At 36.4% G+C, this 24254-nt stretch overlaps 1 protein-coding gene across 2 annotated transcripts in view; it reads right to left on the bottom strand.

Annotated features, from left to right (window-relative positions):
- Window positions 1-24254, bottom strand: part of LOC144971546 (uncharacterized) — a 391234-nt gene that overhangs the window by 338242 nt on the left and 28738 nt on the right. For both annotated transcript variants that reach the window (XM_078912564.1, XM_078912565.1), the window contains exons 2-3: window positions 16075-16371; window positions 13463-13929 (exon numbers count right to left, since the gene is read on the bottom strand). In XM_078912564.1, the coding sequence (XP_078768690.1) occupies window positions 13463-13534 (72 nt within the window). In that variant the 5' untranslated portion in view covers window positions 13535-13929; window positions 16075-16371. The remainder of the gene's footprint in view (window positions 1-13462; window positions 13930-16074; window positions 16372-24254) is intronic.

Genomic DNA, 24254 nt, shown 5'->3' with positions numbered 1-24254 from the left:
CATCCTCCTCCTCCTCCTCCTCCTCCTCATCATCATCATCATCATCATCATCATCCTCACCATCATCATCATCATCATCATCATCATCATCATCATCATCATCATCATCATCATCATCATCATCATCATCCTCCTCCTCTTCCTCCTCCTCCTCATCATCATCATCATCATCATCATCATCATCATCATCACCACCACCACCACCACCATTACTTGTACTATGGTCTAAAGATACCAGAATTTCTCAGTCTCTAATCCAGTCCATTTCATTTCACACAATTTTTTTTCTCCCCATCATCATTCCATTTTCTATAAATTCACAACATCCGCATTCATTTTTTTCTTCCTTTTCCTTTTCATGAACACTTTAAAATCCAAAATGTCTCCATTTCATCCTAGGCCATGATCCATTCACGTATCCCACATCGACAAGATAATCCTTAGCTTGCCACTTAAACAGGGAGCCAGTTCGACAAAAGCCCCCTGCGGACATCAGACGAAACAATCCGAGGTCCATTTCTCAATCCTCTCTCAACACAACCGCCGCCCCACTCCCAGCGCCTTTTCGTCACAAGATACAGGACGGTGTTCACTGCCCGTATTAATTGAATGTGAAGTAATACTTGAAACTTCCACATCAAGTGTTACAATCAATGGCAGTATTGAATTTTCAAACTTTTAGAAAGATAAGGGGGCAGTTTAACATTGCTATCATCCTCATTATCATTATCATCATCATCATCGTCGTCGTCGTCGTCATCGTCATCGACGTCATTATCAACAGCAAATTAGCAACACCAAGAACAACAAAAATAAATAATAATAAATAATAAATGAGCTTTTATATAGCGCAATATCCACTAAACGTGTTCAAAGCGCTTTACAAGGGGTCCCTGGCCAACAGCAACATTTAACATGTGGGACGGTAGATGACGCCTGCTGTCAGGCGATAATACAATTTTTTCGGACAGAGACAACGCTGTGTACGGTGAGAGAATGTGAGTAAAGAACCTTCTCCAAGGACTCAACTATGCGCCGAGCGAGGCTCGAACCCAGGACTTTCCGATCCGACATAGCCGCACAATGACAAAATGATAACAAGAACATCATCAACAACAACAACTACCACTTCAGTCTAAAGGACTATGGAGTTTTCCAATGGCCGCAAGCCTCTTTTAAAATCAAAATGAAGACCACCATTCTCACCTCTTGTGTCAGATTGTTTTTGTCATGATATTCCGAAAGAAATCGCATTTAAATATAAACAAATCCACTCAGAAAAGTCTTTTGATCTCTTTCATATTAAAATTGCATACGGGCTTTTTTACCTCAGGGTTAAGTTAGTCGCAATCAAGTGAAAATAATTCTCTAGCATTATGAATATATCATTTGGTTATGTATTTTTATCACTTGAATAAAGAAATGTAAATATCAAATTTCATTGATTTCCCATCTATTTTCTATTTAAATACCACTTTATCCCCAGCTCATACGTTTTTATAAAAGGAACGGTATTATGGGATGAAATATAATATTTAACTTTTATTCCAAAAAGTAAATTCTATTTGGTTTCGGGGCTCCATTTTAGGAATTCAACAAAACTTCACCCCTTTGTTTTCTTTCTATCTTACTCGGTGTTCTAATAGTGTATGTTGTTTTTTAACGACAGGAAAATTTGAAATTTTAGAATTTGTCAAGCTCAATGAGTTTGAGAGTGATTAGGGACATTTTGATCGATAGAAATTTGGAGGACGAGTTTTCTGGCCAATTTATTTTTTTTATGACCATTTTTTTTCATATCCGACCGAGATACAGATGAAATTAAATATAAATAAGACATAGACGTTTAGTATCGTGGCATGTCATAGAGATGAAAGAAAGGTGTTCAAGACTTGATTTTAGTGTCTAGCTTCTTTTCCTTTAACCCTCTCCTTACCACCTGCAGCAAAATCGTCACATTTGTTGCGACACAAAATACAGTTGTCTTATTCTGATTTATTTTGTTCCTCAGAAACTTTGAAGAATGATCTTTGTTTAATTGATAAGAACATAAAGTTGTTTTGTAGAGAGCTTGTTTGAGTTTTTTTTAATCACTTTTTCTGCTGGGTAAGCCTGCAATTTTGGGGAAAATACAGAAAAAGATCGGTTAGGAAAGGGTTAAACGAGAAAGAAAATTCTAACTTTGCAACGTTGCACTGCCGGGAATATCTTGATTTTGCCTCGGAACAAACAAACCCTCCAACCACAATCCCACCAAGAGATCGATTATAGAAACAATATCTTTTCTTTATTGGCTTGGAAGGAATAAAAAAGACAGCTTAAGTTTTATTCATCTCCTTTAGTCCAAGAAGGGAAATCCGGAGAGTTAACTATAAAAAAAAAAATTAAAAATCAAAACCCCCGACTCGCCGGGACACAATCGAACACATTCAATCAAATCTAAAATACTCGATACAAAGACAGACCAAACCCCCGAGGCCAGTGGAATAACATGTCATGGAACACAAAACAAATATAGATATATATTTCCCAATCAGTTTGAATGCGATGAATAATCAATTCTTTGCTCTGGGCCAGCTCAAGTTTACAAGACCAGTGCAGAATGAAGAACATTCCAGGTCTTTAGCGTGTATGATGATATTTACAATACTCAAATATGACGCGTTTCCTTCTTTGATAATAATATGATGAAAGAAAGAATTTGGAACTAAAAATTAATGATGAGACGGGAGATTTGAAGAGAAAATGCTCCAAAACAAATTAAATGATAGAGGTATTTATTTACACAGGACTGAATAGTCGGGAAATTTAATCTTGTTGACATACAGCATGTCAATGCAAGGATAGGGAATGAGATTAGCGGAAGAGTAGCGTCCCTTGATTGGACTCCACCCTTAGTCTGTGACGTCATCGGCGGAACAGTTATTAGAGAGAGAACGTCATGTTGGTTGTGCGCATGGTCTCTCGTCCTTGCTTCCGTCTTCGAAAAATATGTGACAAATTATGGAGCAGGCACTGGTGGAAAATTAAGATTTGAAAAAGTATTTAGAAAACAAATGCCAGATTTTTAAATACGGATCGTATTTATTTAATCGCGGTGGAAGGAGCCGGAGTTCCCCCGATAGCTTAGTTGGTAGAGCACTTGCTTCACATGCAATGGGACCGGGATCGATCCCGAGTGAGGTCGAGATTTTTTCTGACCCCCTGTCCACCTAGCCCTTATACGGTTGTGGAGCACTTTGCGAAACTAGCGTCCTATATGACGGATAGTAAGTAGTAAGCTCTTATTGTCCGTTTAACGCTATCTATAAACCAGGATGAACTCCATCATTGATCCGAAGAGCTACCCAAGCATTCCAACACGAGAACCATTGAATCGATCGGTCAATTTTGTGGACTGATTATTATTTATTTTACATCTTCTACGTTTCAATTTCGTCCTATATCTGGAATAATAATATCCTTTTCATATCTAATATTTTCCTTGATCTGCCGAGCCTATCACGACGATGATGCAAGATAAACAGTTTAAGATTGTCGCCGTCATCAGCGTCCAATCGAAGGCGTGAGAACGAAAATATGTGACTATGTTTGGTTTCCCCTCTTGATTGTACATTGGATGGGGTATTAGTATTAATATTGGACACGGGATCAATACGATCTAGTGTAATCCGAGGGGAAACATTACAGCAGGATCGAAGTTGATAGCTCTAATAAATCTTACTACTAATCATATTGAACCATGTGGGCCGCGGGGCCAGGGTTTGTCCCTAATTCTGAAGTGTTAATGAATTAAACCAGGTCTCAGAGAAGCCGTAATGTCACACCTTCCTCTTTTCCTGTTCAAAACTCATTGGTAGTGTGTCGCCAGGCCTCCGGACAATGAATAGGTTTTTTTTTATATATATGGCAGCAGCTTCTTATGGTTCTCACACTACTATGTTATGACGATCGACCCAATCAGCAAAGTCCGGTCCGCATTCGTGCACCGTCGCGAACCCACCGGTAGCATCGTCACAACACACCGTTCAACTAGATGCTCTGCATAACTATTTTCGTAGCAGGGAGTATAGGCAGCTTCTTATAATTATGAGGGGTGAGAGGGCGAAGATGGATTAATTCTGTTGACGACCAGTATTTATTTAGACTAGAAAATAAGATTCCACCACTCTGAAGTCAGAAGACCAGTTGCAAAGTGTATGTATCCGGTCCTTCGGAAGACTGGCTTTACACTTCCTATCAGATTGGAACCAGTATTTTAACGTCACACTTTTCTTTTCCTATTGCCTTCTACACTCTATAATATATAAAATTAAGGTCAATCGCAAAGTACAAAACTTTCGATTTACCTGACCTTTCAACCCAACCACTTCTGTTTGAAAAAAAAAAAACGGGATTGGAAAAAAAATCAAAACAAAATAAAAACAATTATGCTTTATTATGCGAACTCGAACTGAATCCTATGCGCGTGAGTCAAACGCCGTTGTCCTTTGACATACCTACTTATCGAGGAAAAAACCCAAGACGCTCTATACTCGACTTTCCAGCTCATCGATGACATCATAGATAGAGTATCTCGAATATGAATCACAAGTACTTTACATATGCGTCTTATTTAACCCTCTCCTTACCGACTATAGGATAATCGACACATCCGTTACGACACAGACAACACTTTTCTTATTCACATTAAAATTTGGTTTACAAATCATACATGGCATTTTAAAGAAACAATCTGTGTAATATTTACAAGAACTCAACAAAATCGTGCGAAGAATGCACTTGCTTTTAAAAATTCAATTTATGTTTTGTGTGTGTCGGTATGACATTTTGTGTTGTGTGTGTCCGTATGACATTTTGTGTTGTGTGTGTGTGTCGGCATGACATTTTGTGGTGTGTGTGTGTGTGTGTGTGTCGGTAAGACATTTTGTGTTGTGTGCGTCGGTATGACATTTTGTGTTGTGTGTGTAGGTGTGACATTTTGTGTTGTGTGTGTCGGTATGACATTTTGTGTTGTGTGCGTGTCGGTATGACATTTTGTGGTGTGTGTGTGTGTCGGTATGACATTTTGTGTTGTGTGTGTCGGTATGACATTTTGTGTTGTGTGCGTGTCGGTATGACATTTTGTGGTGTGTGTGTGTGTCGGTATGACATTTTGTGTTGTGTGTGTCGGTATGACATTTTGTGGTGTGTGTGTGTCGGTATGACATTTTGTGTTGTGTGTGTGTCGGTATGACATTTTGTGGTGTGTGTGTGTGTGTCGGTATGACATTTTGTGGTGTGTGTGTGTGTGTCGGTATGACATTTTGTGGTGTGTGTGTGTGTCGGTATGACATTTTGTGGTGTGTGTGTGTGTGTCGGTATGACATTTTGTGTTGTGTGTGTCGGTATGACATTTTGTGTTGTGTGTGTCGGTATGACATTTTGTGGTGTGTGTGTGTCGGTATGACATTTTGTGTTGTGTGTGTCGGTAAGACATTTTGTGGTGTGTGTGTGTCGGTATGACATTTTGTGTTGTGTGTGTCGGTATGACATTTTGGTAAAAATCATGCAATCAGTCAGTAAGGAGAGAGTAAAGTCTTAATAGGATATGCAAACACTGTTCCCGATAGCTCAGTTGGTAGAGCACTCGATTCACACGCAAAGAGTCGGAGACCGATCCCGGGTGCAGTCAAGATTTTTTTCTACCCCCCCCCCCCCCCCCCCCCCCCCCCCCTCGCTAAATTAGTAGAAAGACTGTGAACATTATTATGACGTCAAAGATTTTAGAACTCTTCAAACTGAACCGAAAGACTGGGTGTGAACGTAGCCATCGTTATGTTATAGCCTGACACTGAAATCCAAAAGGACTGGCAGTTTGACGTCATTATTTGGTTTTTGCACCGCCTAGTGAGTTGTCGTTAGTAGAGCTCATGGAAACAAGTTATTTCATTGGCTGAACTATTGATGATTTGTTTTCTTTTGTGGCAAAAGACTGGCATTTTGACGTCACTTTTTGGTCAGTATCAGGCCATAACTTAACAAAGGCCAAGGTATGAACCCATACCATTTCGTTTAAAATGCAATTGTATTACAACACAGCTCGGTCATACAGACAATAAATCAATAAAACATTACATATCAAATGGGGAAAATTCCTGTCAAACAATGATATGACAATTTTCCAATCTCCTTGAACAGGATCGAGTGCATTCGACAACCCGCCATTTAACAATTATGAATGTGAGAAAAACACCAGCCGGTAAAAACCGAAGGCATTATCCCGTCATGAATATTTTAAAGGATCAAATCGATGTCAAAGATAATACGGTTTGGTTTATTGATGATGAACGATCGTGAAGACAATCAAAATCCTATTGGTCGTTAATCCCTGTTTCAACGTAAGTGACAACCTGGTGGTTTCATAAACGTCATCAATAACAAGTTTTTCTTTTCCATTCATCTCCTCCGCGTAAAAAAAAATATATTTTTAAAAAATTTAATCTGAAAAAGTGTGTTTGAAACAATGCCAGGCAAAGCAAGAAAGAAACGAAAGAAAATAACCACCCCAAAAAATCAGGTTGTGCATCGAACTCCAGACCCTCTGGTTACCGGTCAAACATGCTACCATTACACCACCGAGTTTACCCGATAGTTGGAGTGATTGAATGCCCATATTCTTCACAACGGCACTGTGAACCCTCGCAGCATTATAAAAAACCACTAACATTGAACACGAAGGACGAAGATGAAGACATTAGAGGAAATCCATTTTGATTTTTGAACATATCGAAGTGACAAATTAGGGAACAGGTACTACTGGTGTAATATAAAGATAGGAAAAGAGATAATTTTTCGGTCTTTCTAATTCACCAATGCCTGCTTCCTAATTTGACTCAAGATTATAAAAGCAATTTGTTACTTCAGTCTGTCAAATGTGAAATTTAAAATATGAAGAAATTAGTATCAGTTAGATATTATTTGTAAAAAATGCCTTCCGATTTAGAGTAACGAAATCCAAAACTTTTGAGGGGTAGAATTAAAGACTCCTTGCACTATTTGAATCCAAATGTGTTGCCATCGCGGACTCGCAAGCTCGTGCAAAGGTTGGACATTGGCCCAGAATTCTAGAAAGCAAGAGTGCATAATCTTATTACTACTGCTATTCTATATTTTATTCTTTTAAAATAATAACGGCAGTATATAGTCGTTTTTTACACAATTGTAATAGTTTCATTTACAACAGACGCACACACAAGAATTGATTTTAATGTTCAAAATCTACAAACTTGAAAGAAGCAAATCGAAAACCTTCAAATTTGTTTTGAACCCTCAATATTTATCTGTTTATTTTAAGAATTTCAAAATAATACATAACGAAGAACAAATTCTATTAGCGACCATAAATAACCAAATCAGCAAATTGTATTGGATATAAACAAGCAAATTTCCTTATCTTACTAGGGTGTTAAATTGGTTCCGAAAATAAATATCTTTATATTGGAAACAAGATGTTTGAATAGATTCGACCTTGGATTTATTTACTATTTTATGATATTCTTTCGAGTACACAACGATAGAGTTGGTTTTTACTTCATTAAAGAAACGGGGAAACTGTCTTTGTTATTCCTTAATTTGTCAGTATAGAGAGTAAGAAGAAAGTACAAGCTGTTAATTTTAAGGCATGAAATGATTTCCTAAAGTAAAGAGTTATTTTGATAGTGCTACAAATTAATAATTCTAATGTATAGATTGTTATGCTGAAAGAATAGTTTTATTTTGATAGAAATACAAGTTGTTAATTCTAATGTATAAATTGAAGTATAGAGTTGTTTTGTTTGTCTGTTTTTTTTTTTTTTTATGTAAGAGGAGTACGATTTATGTCTCAAGACTATTAATCATCATCGTCTTCAACATCATTCTTTTTAATAATAATAATAATAATAATAATAATAATAATAATAATAATAATAATAATAATAATAATAATAATAATATAATAATAATAATAATAATAATAATAATAATAATAATACTTTATTGCATCCCAAAAAGGAAATTTTTTGTACAGACGTGTTATAATTTACACAATAAGATAAAAATACAATGGAAATAGGATGTATATATAAAAAAATTACCTCAAATTTATCAAGAGAGACAAAATTCGTTAATAATATACGACCAAAATCTAGCAAATGGCCTTTGATCTGAATTATCACCTACATCATCAAAATCAATGTGATCATCACAATCTGTATCATCAGCGTTATAATAAACCATTGTCGTCGTTTCACCCGTCCGATCATAAACGTTCTCCTATTAACTGCCGTACACTGAAAAAACACGTACTAAAAAATTTGGCCAGAAAACTCGTCCTTCAAATATCGATCGATTTAAATGACCCTCTTCTTGGCAAAAAAGCCTCAAACCTGGGACTTCGCGACTTCCCAGGTTTGAGGGTTTTTCCCAGGACGAGAGTCATTTAAATCGATCGATATTTGAAGGACGAGTTTTCTGGCCAAATTTTAAATACATGGTTTTTTTTTTCCAGTGTACGACAGTGAACTGTTTAAATGTACAACCCACGTCGATATAGACATTATGTAACGACAAACAAATTATACTTCAATCATCCCTTCGATTCCCAAGTCTTATAAAAATATCCTCCACCTCATTATTCTTCCAGTAAATTGGTCTACTTGTGGTAAATTTTAACAAACAATGCATTCAATCATTCTTTTCAAGCACAATTTCCAGATAACGGAACTCCCCATCCAAGCAAATTACCAGATCCTAGTAGGAAATCTATCAAAGTAGTGAGGAGGCATTACATGGTAGAAGACATAATCTATATCAAATGTGTATGAAACAGTGAAAGATTGTCTTCTTCTATTTTTCTTTCTGCTTTGTCAGGCAATGATTAAAATAATTCACTTTTAAGAATAGGAAATGTACCTCAGTCATTACTACTACTACTACTACTACTACTACTACTACTACTACTACTGCTGCTGCTACTACTACTACTACTACTACTACTACTACTGCTGCTACTACTACTACTACTACTACTACTACTACTACTACTACTACTACTACTACTACTACTACTACTACTACTGTTAATATCATTATCAGTATGATCATTATTATTATTATCAATATTGCTAAGACATCGTTCAATGTCTTTTCCTTATACAACGAATCTATCTAAATGACAAGACTAATTTATTATCCTTACAATGATAAACGCTTACAAGGGTGATTATTCTACCCCACAAGACTAACTGGGCTAGGAAAAGTGTTACAATTTGATTGCTAAAATGAATAGGAATGAATGGATATTTTTGGAGAGAAAAAAACAATCAAGATTTGAGCATTTTTATAGTGCAATATACACTAAAGCGCTCTAAAACGCTTTAGAAGATGTCAAAAACCAACAGTAACATTTAACATGTAGGGCAGAATGCATGACGCCTGAAAGGAGATGATACATTTTATTTCCGATAGAGACAACACTGTTAACGTTCAGATTCCCATTTTACACACTAGTACCCGAAGACGGGTGTCAGTCATACCACAAGACCACATACTAACCGCACTCGTAGTTCGATCTTGTTTTTGTGCCAGATAAAGGCGACCAGTGTATTTATTGCATTCCAATGAACTTTGAGCAGTTAATAATCTCTTTATAGACAAATAAAACAGCGATTCCCTTTAATCTTAACCAGTTAACTGCCATACTATGGAGAAAAAAAAACGTATTAAAAAATTGGCCAAAAAACTCGTCCTTCAATATCGATCGATTTAAATTACCCTCATCTTGGCAAAAACTCTCAAACCTGGGACCTCGCGATGTCCTAGGTTTGAGAGCTTTTGCCTAAATGAGGGTCATTTAAATCGATCGATACGTTATGAAGGACGAGTTTTCTGGCCAAATTTTATATACGTGTCTTTCCAGAGTACAACAGTCGTCGTCGTCGTCGTCGTCTTCGTCTTCGTCTTCTCCTCCTCCTCCTTCTTCTTCTTCTTCTTCTTCTTCTTCTTCTTCTTCTTCTTCTTCTTCTTCTTCTTCTTCTTCTTCGTCTTCTTCTTCTTCTTCTTCTTCTTCTCCTTCTCCTCCTCCTCCTCCTCCTCCTCCTCCTCCTCCTCCTCCTCCTCCTCCTTCCTCCTCCTCCTCCTCCTCCTTCTTCTTCTTCTTCTTCTTCTTCTTCTTCTTCTTCTTCTTCTTCTTCTTCTTCTTCTTCTTCTTCTTCTTCTTCTTCTTCTTCTTCTTCTTCTTCTTCTTCTTCTTCTTTTGAAGTCCGTAACTTCAAATTTTGAAGATTCACAGACCACAGCATTTGTCTTTCATTGGAGATGTGAGACTATTCCAATGTCGATGGTATGAACGAGTACAAGTGGGCATCCACTCTTGTGTGGGTTATCATAAACTTGGATGACTTCCTCTTATTTGGTTGAATATCACCGAGGGGTAATTTAACTGAATAGATTAGGCCTTTGCAAGATATTGTTTCTTAGTCACGCTTTCTTTTCGGTTGTAGTGATTCGAGATTAATATCAGTTTCATGTTTTTATCTTTGTTGTTTTGATTTATAAATTTCACTGCTCCTCTGTTTTGTATTTGTTCGATTTCTTAGATTTCTGATTTGTGGTCAGGGTCTATCTATCTGTCCCTCTTTCTCCCACACATACATACACACATAGGGAAAGAGAGAAACAGAAATTGAGAGGGAGAGAGAGAGAGAGAGAGAAGTGGGGATAGAGAGATACGGAGAGAGAAATAGATAGATAGATAGATAGTTGGATGGATGGATGGATGGATGGATGGATGGATGGATGGATGGATGGGTGAATGGATGGATGGATGGATGGATGGATGGATGGATGGATGGATGGATGGATGGATGGATGGATGGATGGATGGATGGATGGATGGATGGATGGATGGATGGATGGATGGATGGATGGATGGATGGATGGATGGATGGATGGATGGATGGATGGATGGATGGATGGATGGATGGATGGATGGATGGATGGATGGATGGATGGATGGATGGATGGATGGATGGATGGATGGATGATGGATGATAGATAGATAGATAGATAGATAGATAGATAGATAGATAGATAGATAGATAGATAGATAGATAGATAAATAGATAGATAGATAGATAGATAGATAGATAGATAGATAGACAAATAGATAGATAGATAGATAAAATAGATAGATAGGTAGGTAGGCAGGTAGGTAGAGAGAGAGAGAGAGAGAGAGAGAGAGAGAGAGAGAGAGAGAGAGGGAGAGAGAAAGGAGAGTGGGAGGTAGGGAGGGAGGAAAGAAAGAGAATTTTAGATCATTATCCAAATTTCTAAATTTCATATCTTAACCGAAGTGCTCTCGGAAATTCGGCCACAGAATTATTGGACAATTAGACCTCGACCTATACTAGAAAGATACAATATAAATTGTTTTATGACGCACCAAAACCAAATTGATCCTCGAGCTCAATTGTCGTTATTATCTTTTTATCGCAGGTACAAGACTTGGAAACGAATTCGAGTTAAAACTGTATAATAATAGATATATACTCAAGTGGATATATCAGTTTCACAGAAATCTCTTTGTATTCCACATTGATCAATTTGTCAGCGATTTAGGATTCTAGACTTTGCACTTAAACGTATATACGCCGATTGAAGTCTTCATAAATCGTGGATGTCAGAGAACTAACGGCCATTAACTCTCTCCTTACCAGATATTTTCAGAATTTTAGCCAAAACTTCATATTCACCAAACACACAAAAATAGATTTCAAACAGAATAGTAACGAGTATATTCTATATTTTGTACAGAAAAATGAGCTATGCAACACAGTGTCGAGTTTTTTTTTTTATATAGCTATAACTATAACAATATGAAATCAGAATAAGAAAATTGTTGGCTGCATCGTAACGAATGTGACGAATTTCCTATAGGGAATGAGATTAGCGGAAGATTAGCGTCCCTTGATTGGACGTCACCCATAGTCTGTGACGTCACCGGCGGAAAAGTTATTAGAGAGAGAACGTCATGTTGGTTGTGCGCATGCGTCTCTCGTTCCCTATGGGTGGAAAGGAGAGGGTTAAAACAAACAAAATAAACGGCGTGTTGGAAACTGCGGTGAAGACCTAATTATTGTTAACAGGGACTCATAAAGATTTGTGAAAGCTTCTTCTTGTATTTGTGACAAGTCGTTTCAAAACGTTATTATTAGACATGTCGGGGTGAACAATGCGCTTAAATTTAATGCGCCCAGAGCCTCTAACCAGGGGGACATGTTGCGCAATATTATTATTATTATCATCATCATCATCATCATCATCATCATCATCATCATCATCATCATTATTATTATTATTATTATTATTATTATTATTATTATTATTATTATTATTATTATTATTATTAAATTTGAATTTGAGCTTAATCCATAAAAAGTCAAAATTATTGTCTTCATTGAAAATAAGAGTGTTTTGTTTCTAAAAATTCAAAAAGCCTGAATTAATAAAAACGATATATCTAGTCAATCTTCTTCATCTAAATAATTTCAACATTTCACCGTTCTGCGGGGAAGATGTCATTTTGAATTTGTAATGGGTTTCAGGCCACGGTGCATGGTACATGGGTGTATCGCACTGGACACGAGTTCGACATTTTAAACACAAGATTTCAAGAATTCTTTTTTATTTATTTTTTATTTTTTTATTTTGTTTTCATTGAATTTTTATTTTGAGCAATATCCACTAAATGTGCTCAAAGCGCTTTACAAGGGGTCTCTGGTCAACAGCAACATTTAACATGTAGAACGAGACATGACGCCTGTTAGGCGATAATACCATTTTTTTCTGACAGAGACACGCTATCAATGGCCAGGTACTCATTTTACACCTGAGTATGGTGAGAAAATGCGAGTAAAGAGCCTTTTCCAAGGACTCAACTATGCGCCTAGCGAGGCTCGAACCAAGGGAACTTCCGATCCGAAAGCTAGGGTCATACCACAAGAGAACACACTATCAGTGTACTTAGTTTGAGGTTACCTAAATGTCTCATCCTGATGACACAAGCACGGGTCCCCACCAAGAGGAATACACTCAAAACATAATACAGTGCATAACAGAGAGATGATTTACAAGACAAAAGAATAACATCTCCCAAAATTATACCTATAATTGACTGTTTCCCTCCCGGCTAGGGTCTCCGGCAAGGGCCAGCAGGACAAAACCAAGTAATCTCATCGCAAGACAAAGACAGAAAGAATGTTGGAAAACAGATAGAGAACACAGTAAGTGCCTCCCTGCCCATGCATTATGCGTGGTACAGAAACCCCACCCAGTGTGTGTATTTGTGTGTGTGTGTGTGTGTGTGTGTGTGTGTGTGTGTGTGTGCGTGCGTTTGTATTTGAATTTCAACGGGCAACAACACAATAGTGTAAAAACTCACCCCATATTTGTGAAGTTCCTTTCTCGGTATCCGATTATCCGGTGGGTTGAATATATCCCCACTTCCGGTCATGGTGACGACGATACAGGCAACACAGAGATATCAAAATTGGAGATTCAAACGAGGATGACGGTATAGATGACGATAAAGATGAAATAATGGAGATAGAAGGTCGATGGTGAACTTTAATCCAACAGCTTAAAAAATACAACACTGTTAAAACAAATCCTGCGAAAATCCTGAGGTCTAATAAATAGATTCCAAAGACGAAGATGTAGATGATAACTATTCTTTTAAAAAACTTGATGACGGCAATGACCTCTTATCCAAAAGTTGAATTCCTGTTGTTATCAATAATAAGAAAAATATTGCTGTAAATCGAAATCCAATAAGAATTTATTCTTAGATCCGGGATGTTGTGAAAAGTGTCATGTGATTATGAGTTTAAACACACACACACAACACCACTAAATATAGAAGAAGAAAAAAAAGAAGTAAAAATGCACGTAATTTATTTGACTTTTTCAGTATCACTGAAGCTATTGAATTTATCTAATTATTCAACACACGAAAGATCTACAAACACGACATGGCAATAAAAAGACGGCTTTTAAACATTATTGAAATCACGTCCACTCCACTTCATGTGATTAAGTCGGACAAAATTAGGTTAACAGGTGACTCTATATTCACAGTGAGATATATATAACTCTATTCGGAGATCTTTAACCAATTAAATGTACACTGGAAAAAAAATCAAACTAGTAGGCCTATTTAAAAATTTGACCACCAACCCCGTCCATCAAATATCGACCGATTTAAATTAGGGGAAAGACGGGGGCTATTTGTGTAATTGACCCCCCCCCCCCCACCCCCCAAAAAAATAATTTTAAAAATTTAACGTATATTTCTGGGTACGATAGTACTGTTGTACAATGAGTAAACACATTTTTTTTTAATTTTCCAAAATATTTCGCCTCGTATTTCGATAGACTAAGACTGACTAGAATCATCCATTTCCTATCCAAAATTTGACCAAAAAATGTTAAAACTGGTTTAAGAAATAAATAGATTTAAGAGATTTAGACAAATTGGAGGTCAGCTCAATGTGCGCTTTAAGAGATTTAGACAAATTGGAGGTCATCTCATGGTATAGATTTTTAGAGATTTAGACAAATTGGAGGTCATCTCAATGTATCGGTTTAGGAAGTAAAAGTTGTCTGGTCCAAATGGAAACGTGTGTTTTGTCTTGACAAACGCTAAGAAGAGACGATTTACTGACAAGTTGATGAAAGAAATAATTTGTACTAGTTCATTACATTGAATGGATGTCACGTGGATTATAACCATACCTCGTTCTTAAAAGCACAAAAAGGTGTCTTAGAGTTCTGATAAGTTTAAAAACACGTAGGTACGTGAACTTGTATTTTGCATATTATGGTTGGGAACTCAAATGTTTAAAAAACATTTTTATGATTTGAAATGCCTTCTTTGGCACCAATCATTTAAAAGTAAATTATCAAACATTAACCGGTATATATAAAATGTGATTATGACTTGTCGTTATTAGAAAAGCATTTATTCAGTCGATATAGGTCTAGTATTATAAAATGAATATAATAAATAATTTATTACCACTGTTTTGCATTTTTAATGATAAATTATAGCCAATATATAATCAACATACTTTTGTATAATATTATAATAATGTAAAATACATTACTGAATGTTGCAATCGTGGTATTTAATTTACGCCCACATTCACATGCCCTCCAACTTCTATAACCTTGTTATAGTTATACGCACTATTTTTTTTTTTAAACTTTGGTATAATTATACGCACACTTTAAAAAAAAAATTATCTAGTTGTTAAAAGATGGTATCTAGACGTCGATTAGCACTTCGAAAAAAAAGAAAAGGAAATAAATAAAGAAAACAATGCTCGGTTTACAGAAAATCCAGATCGATTTTTTGAGCTTAACTCATTCCTGGATCGTGCGAGATCAACTGAAGAGAAATGAAAGGCTTCTCTTTGATTGGAAATGGTTTTGATTAGAACAGAAAAAGTCCTCTTTCAAAACATTTCAATGAAATTAATCTAAAGGAGAGAAGAGAGCTGAAAATTTAATTGACCTGACGAGAATCTGGGTTTTTTTTTTAATTAAGAGGGAAATCTCTCTATCGAGGTGAACTTATAATATGAAGGTTTTATAACCCAACTTGTTATGAGCTCATTGTTGTAATGGGCATAATATGTAATACTCTCAAAACAACGCAAAATATTATCAATTACAATGTTAAAAGTTCTAGCCCCATAATTATTACGATCGGATATTAGACCTACAAATATGTGCTTATTGCTCTCTAGGTAAATAGAAAAATTAAAAGACAAGGGGGACAGGGTTGGGGGAGGGAGGGTGGACGAGAGGGAAGGAGAAAAAGAAAAACAACTTAGTAAATAACGGGTCATTAGATCATAATAATGTACCAAGTACAATGAAATGAACTGATGTTTCCTTGAAAGTTTAGCACACAGCACAAAACAGGATCATATCAATATATTAATTATTGTAGAAGGGCAAACACCAATACTACATAAATAAATTCCTTACACATTAAACCGTGGTTTGGATTAATAGGCTAGGCCAAGGATGTGTTGATGGGGTATTTTTTTAAACAACGAAATACTCAAGTGAAGAAAATAATGGAAGACGTAGAATGAGATGTCAAAACGTAATCTTGTATCTATGATAACATCAAGGTCTGGCACTTGTCACTTGTTGTTGTTGTATCGAAACGGCGATCGTGTTTTTATAAGGTGTTTAGATATTTGATTTTCATCAGTCCTGGGTGCTGTGCTGTTCGTAAATCTATCCGATGAGTTGTAGAGATTGGTCGATGATTTCAGACTGTGGAGGTAAAACAAAACAAAAAATAACAATTAAATACAATAACAATTTTTATGTATGCCACGTCTGTAAACGAATCTCCATTTATTTATTTTTTTGGATGAAAAAGTATATATTATTATTATTAATATTATTATTATTAAAAATATACATAAAAGATATCAATTATAAATATCAATGAAATCAAACAGAGCTTGCGGGAAAAAAATATGACGCATATAATGGAAACGAAGCTGACGTCACTCAGCTCTTTGCTATTTTTTTTTTTTAGACAGCCATTCTGGTGATTAGTTCTCACTACATCATACCAATCAGACTATAAACGTTCAAGGTTACACGCAGTTTTGTGTTATATCCGGCTGGCAGATGTGCGTATTTTACCAAAACGCATAGCATCAATTGTGACCAACCGTCTTAATGCGGTAATATACCAGGTGGTTGAAATTGAATTTATACCCATCCGTCTTAGACTTGAGGTTACATTCTATTAGTTATGGCTACTTATATTATATAATGTCTATATTATGTCATGTTTCTAATTCTTTTATATCTAATTGTGACCCATCCGTCTTAGACTTGAGGTTACATTCTATTCGTTATGGCTACTTATATTATATAATGTCTATATTATGTCATGTTTCTAATTCTTTTATATCTAATTGTGACCCATCCGTCTTAGACTTGAGGTTACATTCTATTAGTTATGGCTACTTATATTATATAATGTCTATATTATGTCATGTTTCTAATTCTTTTATATCTAATTGTGACCCATCCGTCTTAGACTTGAGGTTACATTCTATTCGTTATGGCTACTTATATTATATAATGTCTATATTATGTCATGTTTCTAATTCTTTTATATCTAATTGTGACCCATCCGTCTTAGACTTGAGGTTACATTCTATTAGTTATGGCTACTTATATTATATAATGTCTATATTATGTCATGTTTCTAATTCTTTTATATCTAATTGTGACCCATCGTCTCAAAACGGTAATATGTCGGAAAGAACCAGATGCTTAAAAGCCGAAGTAAATGTCAAAAATATAACTTGTTGGCATTAGCACCCTAGAATATGGTTTCCATTCTCTTCAATAAAACATACAAACTCAACACAAGTCCGATATTTCTGGCTATAAATTCAATTTTCAACATCCAAACAACCCGACTTAATACCGTATTGAGACGAAGGGTCAGACATTCACTTTTCGGGGTCCTATTTCATCCTTACATAAAACACCGTTTTGATACGGCGGGTCATATATTATATAACTTGTGCGTGTCACTGTGGTATAGTTTTACAATCTTAACCTCATAAAGCGACCTCAATTAGGTCCGCCGGTTACAGCTGGAGACTATGTGATATGCCATTTGTTTGTTTGTTTTTTAAGGGTTTTACGGCGCTTGCAACACATTTAGGTCATATTAGCGCCAGAAAAAAGTAAGAAAATGGGACAGTAAATCGTTCTAGATTTAAAATTAAAGCACACAAGAAAAAGAAGGAAAAAGGGGAATTGGATCAAATAAGAAACAGATGTAGATTCCAAGAGCACACTATCAAAGTACTTAGTTTGAGATCACCTAAAAGTTTCATCCAGACAAAAGCACAGATCCCTACAAAGAGGAATGCATTCAAATGTTTACAAATCATTATATAGAATACGTAAACAAAACATAATACATACATAACAGAGAGATGATTTACAAGGAAAAAAATATCACCTCCCAAAATTAACTATACATTTGACTGTTTCCCTCCCGGCCAGGACTCCGGCCAGGGCCAGGACAAAACCAGGTAATCTCATTCCAAGACAAAGACAGAAAACAAGTTGGAAAACAGACATAAGGGGATAGAAGACACAGTAAGTGCCTCCCTGTCCACTATGAGAGGTCAGGAACCCCACCCAGGAAAATATTTTAAAGAGGAGAACAGATAAAAAGCATTTTTTAAAATATTTGTTCAAATACACACACACACACACACACACACACACACACACACACATATATATATATATATATATATATATATATATATATATATATATATATATATATATATATCATATATAAAGCATATTATATTTCCTCTGCTTAAAAATGTCAAATATTCTCCATAATGTTTTAAATTTTCTCTCCAGTTTCGCACGGATTTTAGATAAGACGAAGTTCTTCCACCTGACCTAAACTAAACCTAGCTATCTATTCCTATATGGACAAAAAAGGATGGGAGAGGGGGGGGGGCGGCAGAGAAAGACAACTAAATGCAAATTAGAACCAGGTCCATCTAAATGTGGGTCGTATACTCTAACGATTTAACCAATTACCGCTCCTATCCCACTCCCATTTCACTCACTACTCCAATAATAGCAATCAAGGTTTTCAAATTTAACGGTATTATCAATGATGCGTCGTAGCCTTGCAAATTGAGCGTAACAACGCTCGGTAAGCAGCACCAAGCAAGCAGGTAATAGCGGGAATTTGTTATCAATTACAACAAAGCTTTCAATTATCTGTATCAAGACAATACATCGACTCATTCACATCCAAGTTATCTGCTTCTTGTGTAAATACCAATCGGAATGGAATTGTTTGGTATTTCAATATCATCACTCATAGATTGCACGAGGAGGCCAGGATCAAAAGGTACTAAGTACATTTTTTGGCTGAGTGGCGGTACTAGAAGTCACTTTATAAAGAAATAAAAGGGAGTGCTACCTTTCCCCTTAATTTGGGGAGAATCAGAACACTTTAACTCCAAGTCCTGTCAGACTCAATTGGGGTAATAAAAAACATATCTTTTGCACAGCAGTGATAGATTATAGTTTTTCCACACTTTCTTAAAAACTAGCTAAATTGGACTTAGTACCTTTTAATCCTGAATTATGCAGTTATCTATAGCGGGAGGGAGAGCAGCTCAAAAAAAATTTCAATAAACTGAAGTGTCTCTCATTGTTTGAGATTGTTATCATATATTATGTGTCATCCCTATTATGTATTATTATGTCGTGGATATTCGTGTGTGGTTTCAAAGCCGGATCGTGCAATTGGATTCAATAGATAGTTCGAAGATGACGTCACTCAGGTCTTTGTTATTGTTTTTTGCCATCCGCGTTTATGAGTAATGCTCACTGAACTGTATAAACCTGACTATAAACGTTCATGGATACACACAGTTTTGTGTGTTGGTCCTTTATACTTCCGGATGGCAATGTTATGAGCTTCTTACCCAAGCGCATACTATCTATAGTCTGATGTCACGTCGCCCAGCAACGGCGGCCATCGTGATTATAAACAAAGAAAATCGGTACTTTTTATTCTTCATGCAGGCTAGAATTTTTCATGTCTTGTGATCAGAATGTGTACAAGTCAAAACATGATCAGATTTATAATGTTGTTTTTTTCCCCTCTGGATACGCTTTTATGCTCGTCGTAGAAATATTTCATAAGGGCGTCCGCCATTCTTTCGATAGTTTAGAGCCAGTTACTAAGTTACCATGCGTCATTACGAGGGAAGTGACGTTACGACTGTTGAAGCGTAATCGGAGGATAGGTTGTTTTTTTTCTTTGTTGTTTTTTTTTTTTAGCTACATAGTTTTAAATATATCGGCACGTCACAGTTCAAAACTCTGGTGGGGGATATCTACGTCCGGTTCAAATTATATTCAATTGGCCCGTGTAAGATTTTAATTCAAATCAAAACCGGGAATAAACCTGATAAAATATTATCACTAGCAAATTTCGAGAGAAAAAAAATTGCAGATGAAGAAAATGAAAAGTATCTAAGTGTTTAAGATCTTTAAAAAAAAAAATAATAATAACTACATTAATTTCAGAACCCTAGTTGGAACTCGACGTGTAACAGATAGTATGCGCTTGGCTAAGAATATATATATATATATATATATATATATATATATATATATATATATATATATATATATATATATATATATAAAACAATAACCAATATGTATTTCAAAAGCTGAAAACCCCTTTGGAAAGGTCTGTAAATACATAGTGCAGACATGCCCACTATCACGATAAATCCGTAGAATTACGAAATCTTGGCTCCAATTTCAGAAATTCTTCATGAGCATTAAAACTTATTGAAAACGAAAGCTCATGCCAGGCTATAGGGAATGAGATTAGCGGAAGAGTAGCGTCCCTATTGGACGTCACCCATAGTCTGTGACGTCACCGGCGGAAAAGTTATTAGAGAGGACGCGAGGACGAGAGACGCATGCGCACAACCAACATGACGTTCTCTCTCTAATAACTTTTTCGCCGGTGACGTCACAGACTATGGGTGACGTCCAATCAAGGGACGCTACTCTTCCGCTAATCTCATTCCCTATAGATAATTTTAAGAATCTGGAAGTGTTATTTAACCATTGTGTTAGTAAATTGTTGATTATTAAAGTTTACTAAAGGGGTAGGGAGAGAGAGAGAGAGAGAGAGAGAGAGAGAGAGAGAGAGAGAGAGAGAGAGAGAGAGAGAGAGAGAGAGAGAGAGAGATGAAGATGGAGGGAGAGGATGGAGGAGGAGGCTAAAAATGGACGATTTTTACCAATTTTTATTTCCTAAAAATTACGAATTTTTAAATTTTCACTTTTACAGGTCTGACAATGAAAACAAGGACAAAGGTATGTGATTTTTCCCCCACAAAATAAAACGTTCACTGAAACGCTGATTTTGGCAATTGTCATCATGTAAGTAATTTAGATCGTGTGAATTGAAAATCAGATAAACGGAAATTAGTGGCACCTCATTGTAAACACAAGTGTCAAAAATTGTTTTTTGTTTGGAATTTCCTCTCACAATCAAAACATACAAATTAGACAAACGTTTAAATAACTTTAATTACTCCCTATTTTGCCCTCTTTCTTTCTTATGGGACAGTGTGGCTCAGCGGTACGGTCTTTGCTTCGTACCCGGAAGGTACCGAGTTCGATCACCCGCCGCTGCGCTGTGTGGCCTGCCTTGAGCAAGTCACCTCGCCCTTGCTCAATTTGCGGCGCTGCACTGCGGCTGACACCTGGGTTATTCCAGTCTTCCCTTGGAATAGACCCTAGAGAAAAATTTCCCTTATGGGATGAATAAAGGGAGAGATCGAAAGATGGAGGGGGAGGGGAGGGGGATGGGGGAGGTGGATAAAAACTTGTGATTTTATATAGAGCCAAATCCACTAAATGGGCTCAAAGCACTTTACAAGGGGTCCCTAAGCAACAACAACACTTATCACGACGGACTAGACCTAACATTACAATTTGTTTCCGGCAGAGACAACGCTGTTGACGACCAGGTACTCATTTTACACTCGAGTGCAGTGCGTTGTGAGAATGTTAGTAAAGACCCTTTTTCCAAGAACTCAACTAGGCGCCGCTTAGAGCTGGACTCGAACTCAGGACCTTCCGATCCGAAAGCGTGCCATACCACGAGACCACATAGCCGTACATAGGGGCAGTGAAGATAGCTCCGGGAATAATACTGATTCAAACCAAATAATTCACGTGTCTATTCGATTCACCACTCATGAACCGAAAGCAGCGGCCCATGAAGCCGGAGTTTATCCCGGATTCTATAGCGTGAAACTGATAATAGCAATAGCTTGTTATCCTTTGGATATGACAAGTAGATCGCAAAGTACTTTCCGCCAGATCTGACAGACCCAGCTACCCAATCACTGCTGGGTGGACGGGTGGTCAGAAAAAAATCTCGACTGCACCCGGGATCGATCACAATCCCTTTGCACGTGAAGCGAGTGTTCTACCAACTGAGCTACTCAGAACCGACCCCCATGAGCCGAAAACACACCTCTGAAAGAAAAGCTACTCGCTTGTGTAATTCGCCAATGATGAAAACACAATGTATTTTTTGCATTGCGTGCCTGTACTGTATTGAAAACCCTCTCAAGCGGAGATAACAAACGGGTGTTGTGTTTTTTGTATTATTCTATTTAATTTTATATCCAAAGCGTTTTTCATCTGTTGTGTTTTCTAGTCCAGGTGTGATTAGACAAGAGTTGTGGAAAACATAATCTAGGTGCTCACCGGGCGGGGGAAAAATGAGAAAATACATTAAGATTGTGCACAAGAGATGCTACTGGGAATGACGTTAGAGTTTTGCCTCATAACTTGTGTGAAAAAATCTAAACCAAATTAGGGTAGAAAATAGCAAATAGCCTATGTGTCAAAAAGAATGTTTTGTAATCCGAGTTTACAACAACTCGGGATTTTCACACCTTTAGCATTTTTCATTAGAATTTGAAAATGGTTTGGTTTTGTTTTCTTTTGTTTTGTTTTGTTTTTGTTTCTTAGAATTTTAAATTCGAGATGAGATAAACGGTTGTTAGAGCAAAACACTCTACTACGTCTAAAAATGAAAATGCTGTTGAGTGGAAATAGAAATTAAAATATGATGTTAGCAGAAGGTAAATAAATAAACAAATAACACACACACACACACACACACACACACATATATATATATATATATATATATATATATATATATATATATATATACATATGACATAAATAACATAAACAATTAGCATAAGTAAATAAATAACATAAATGCATAAATAATGAACATAAATCAATAATAAATAAATATATAGATAAATTAAATATGAACAATTACGAAGTGCATGTTTCATACTCAAAGCGCTGCACAAGGTTTCATTTATTATTACCCAAGCAAGCTATAACATGGAACCTTATTTCCATCTCATTCAGTATCAGTCGCTTAACATATCCACGCCTGAGTCGACAGGGTATTTATTGTGTGCTTTACCCAAGGACACAACATCGGGACCAGAATTTTCTTCGATCCCCGTCACCCACCCGGCCGCTTAACATTGCTTGACTTTTGTGAGAAGACGAGACACCGTCCCGCTAAGACACACGCACACACACATTTACAAATTTTCGCCTATATTATTATGACAATCTAATATAAATATATATATATGTATTCTGTGTTTACTTGATAAAGGCCAAGGGCCGAAACGTCGTTTGTTTTGTGTTGTTCATTCATGAGTCAGATTTACTCCCTTTATCTTTATCTCCATAAGCTACCAAGTCGTAATATGAACATGAAAACATAAATATAATATAATATAATATACAAATAAATAATATAGTATATGAAGACAACGTATCTTACCGTAATCGGAAAATGCAAACTTAACTTCTTTGGTATTCTTTTAAAAAAACTGAGCTTTTATATAGCGCAATATCCACTAAACGTGCTCATCGCACTATACAAAGGGTCCCTGACCAAGAGCAACACGTAACATGTAGAACGAGACATGACGCCTGTTAGGCGATATTGGAATTTTTTTTCGACAGTTTATCCCGGATTCTATACCGTGAAACTGATAATAGCAATAGCTTGTTATCCTTTGGATATGACAAGTAGATCGCAAAGTACTTTCCGCTGTTGACGGCCAGGTACTCATTTTACACCTGAGTACGGTGAGAGAATGTGAGTAAAGAGCCTTTTCCAAGGACTCAACTATGCGCCGAGCGAGGCTCGAACCCAGGACCTTCCGACACGAAAGCGTGTGTCATACCACCAGACCACATACCGCACAAATTCATTTTTCTTTGTATGTTTGTTTTAAATACCATCTTAGAATATCAACACAACGCGCGTGAGACTGACAAGATTTAAAATCAGGACGAACAAAAGAAACAAAAAACAAAAAAAAAAAACAAATGAAGACGAAATTTTCAAGTCAAGCTGACATAATATGAATACTATTCAATAAGGGGAGAACAATCAAACATGCACACCTAAAATGGGGGTAATCGTGGGGAAAAGGGAATAAAAAGAAAAAAAGAGCAACCCCCCCCCCCCCCCACCCCCATAA

Source organism: Berghia stephanieae, chromosome 4, assembly GCF_034508935.2.
Source record: "Berghia stephanieae isolate SIO BIC M18660-M18661 chromosome 4, UCSD_Bste_1.3, whole genome shotgun sequence".
In the NCBI taxonomy this organism is placed as follows: domain Eukaryota; kingdom Metazoa; phylum Mollusca; class Gastropoda; order Nudibranchia; family Aeolidiidae; genus Berghia; species Berghia stephanieae.
The sequence above is the reverse complement of the archived record's forward strand: the minus strand, read 5'-3'. Positions and strand labels throughout refer to the sequence as shown.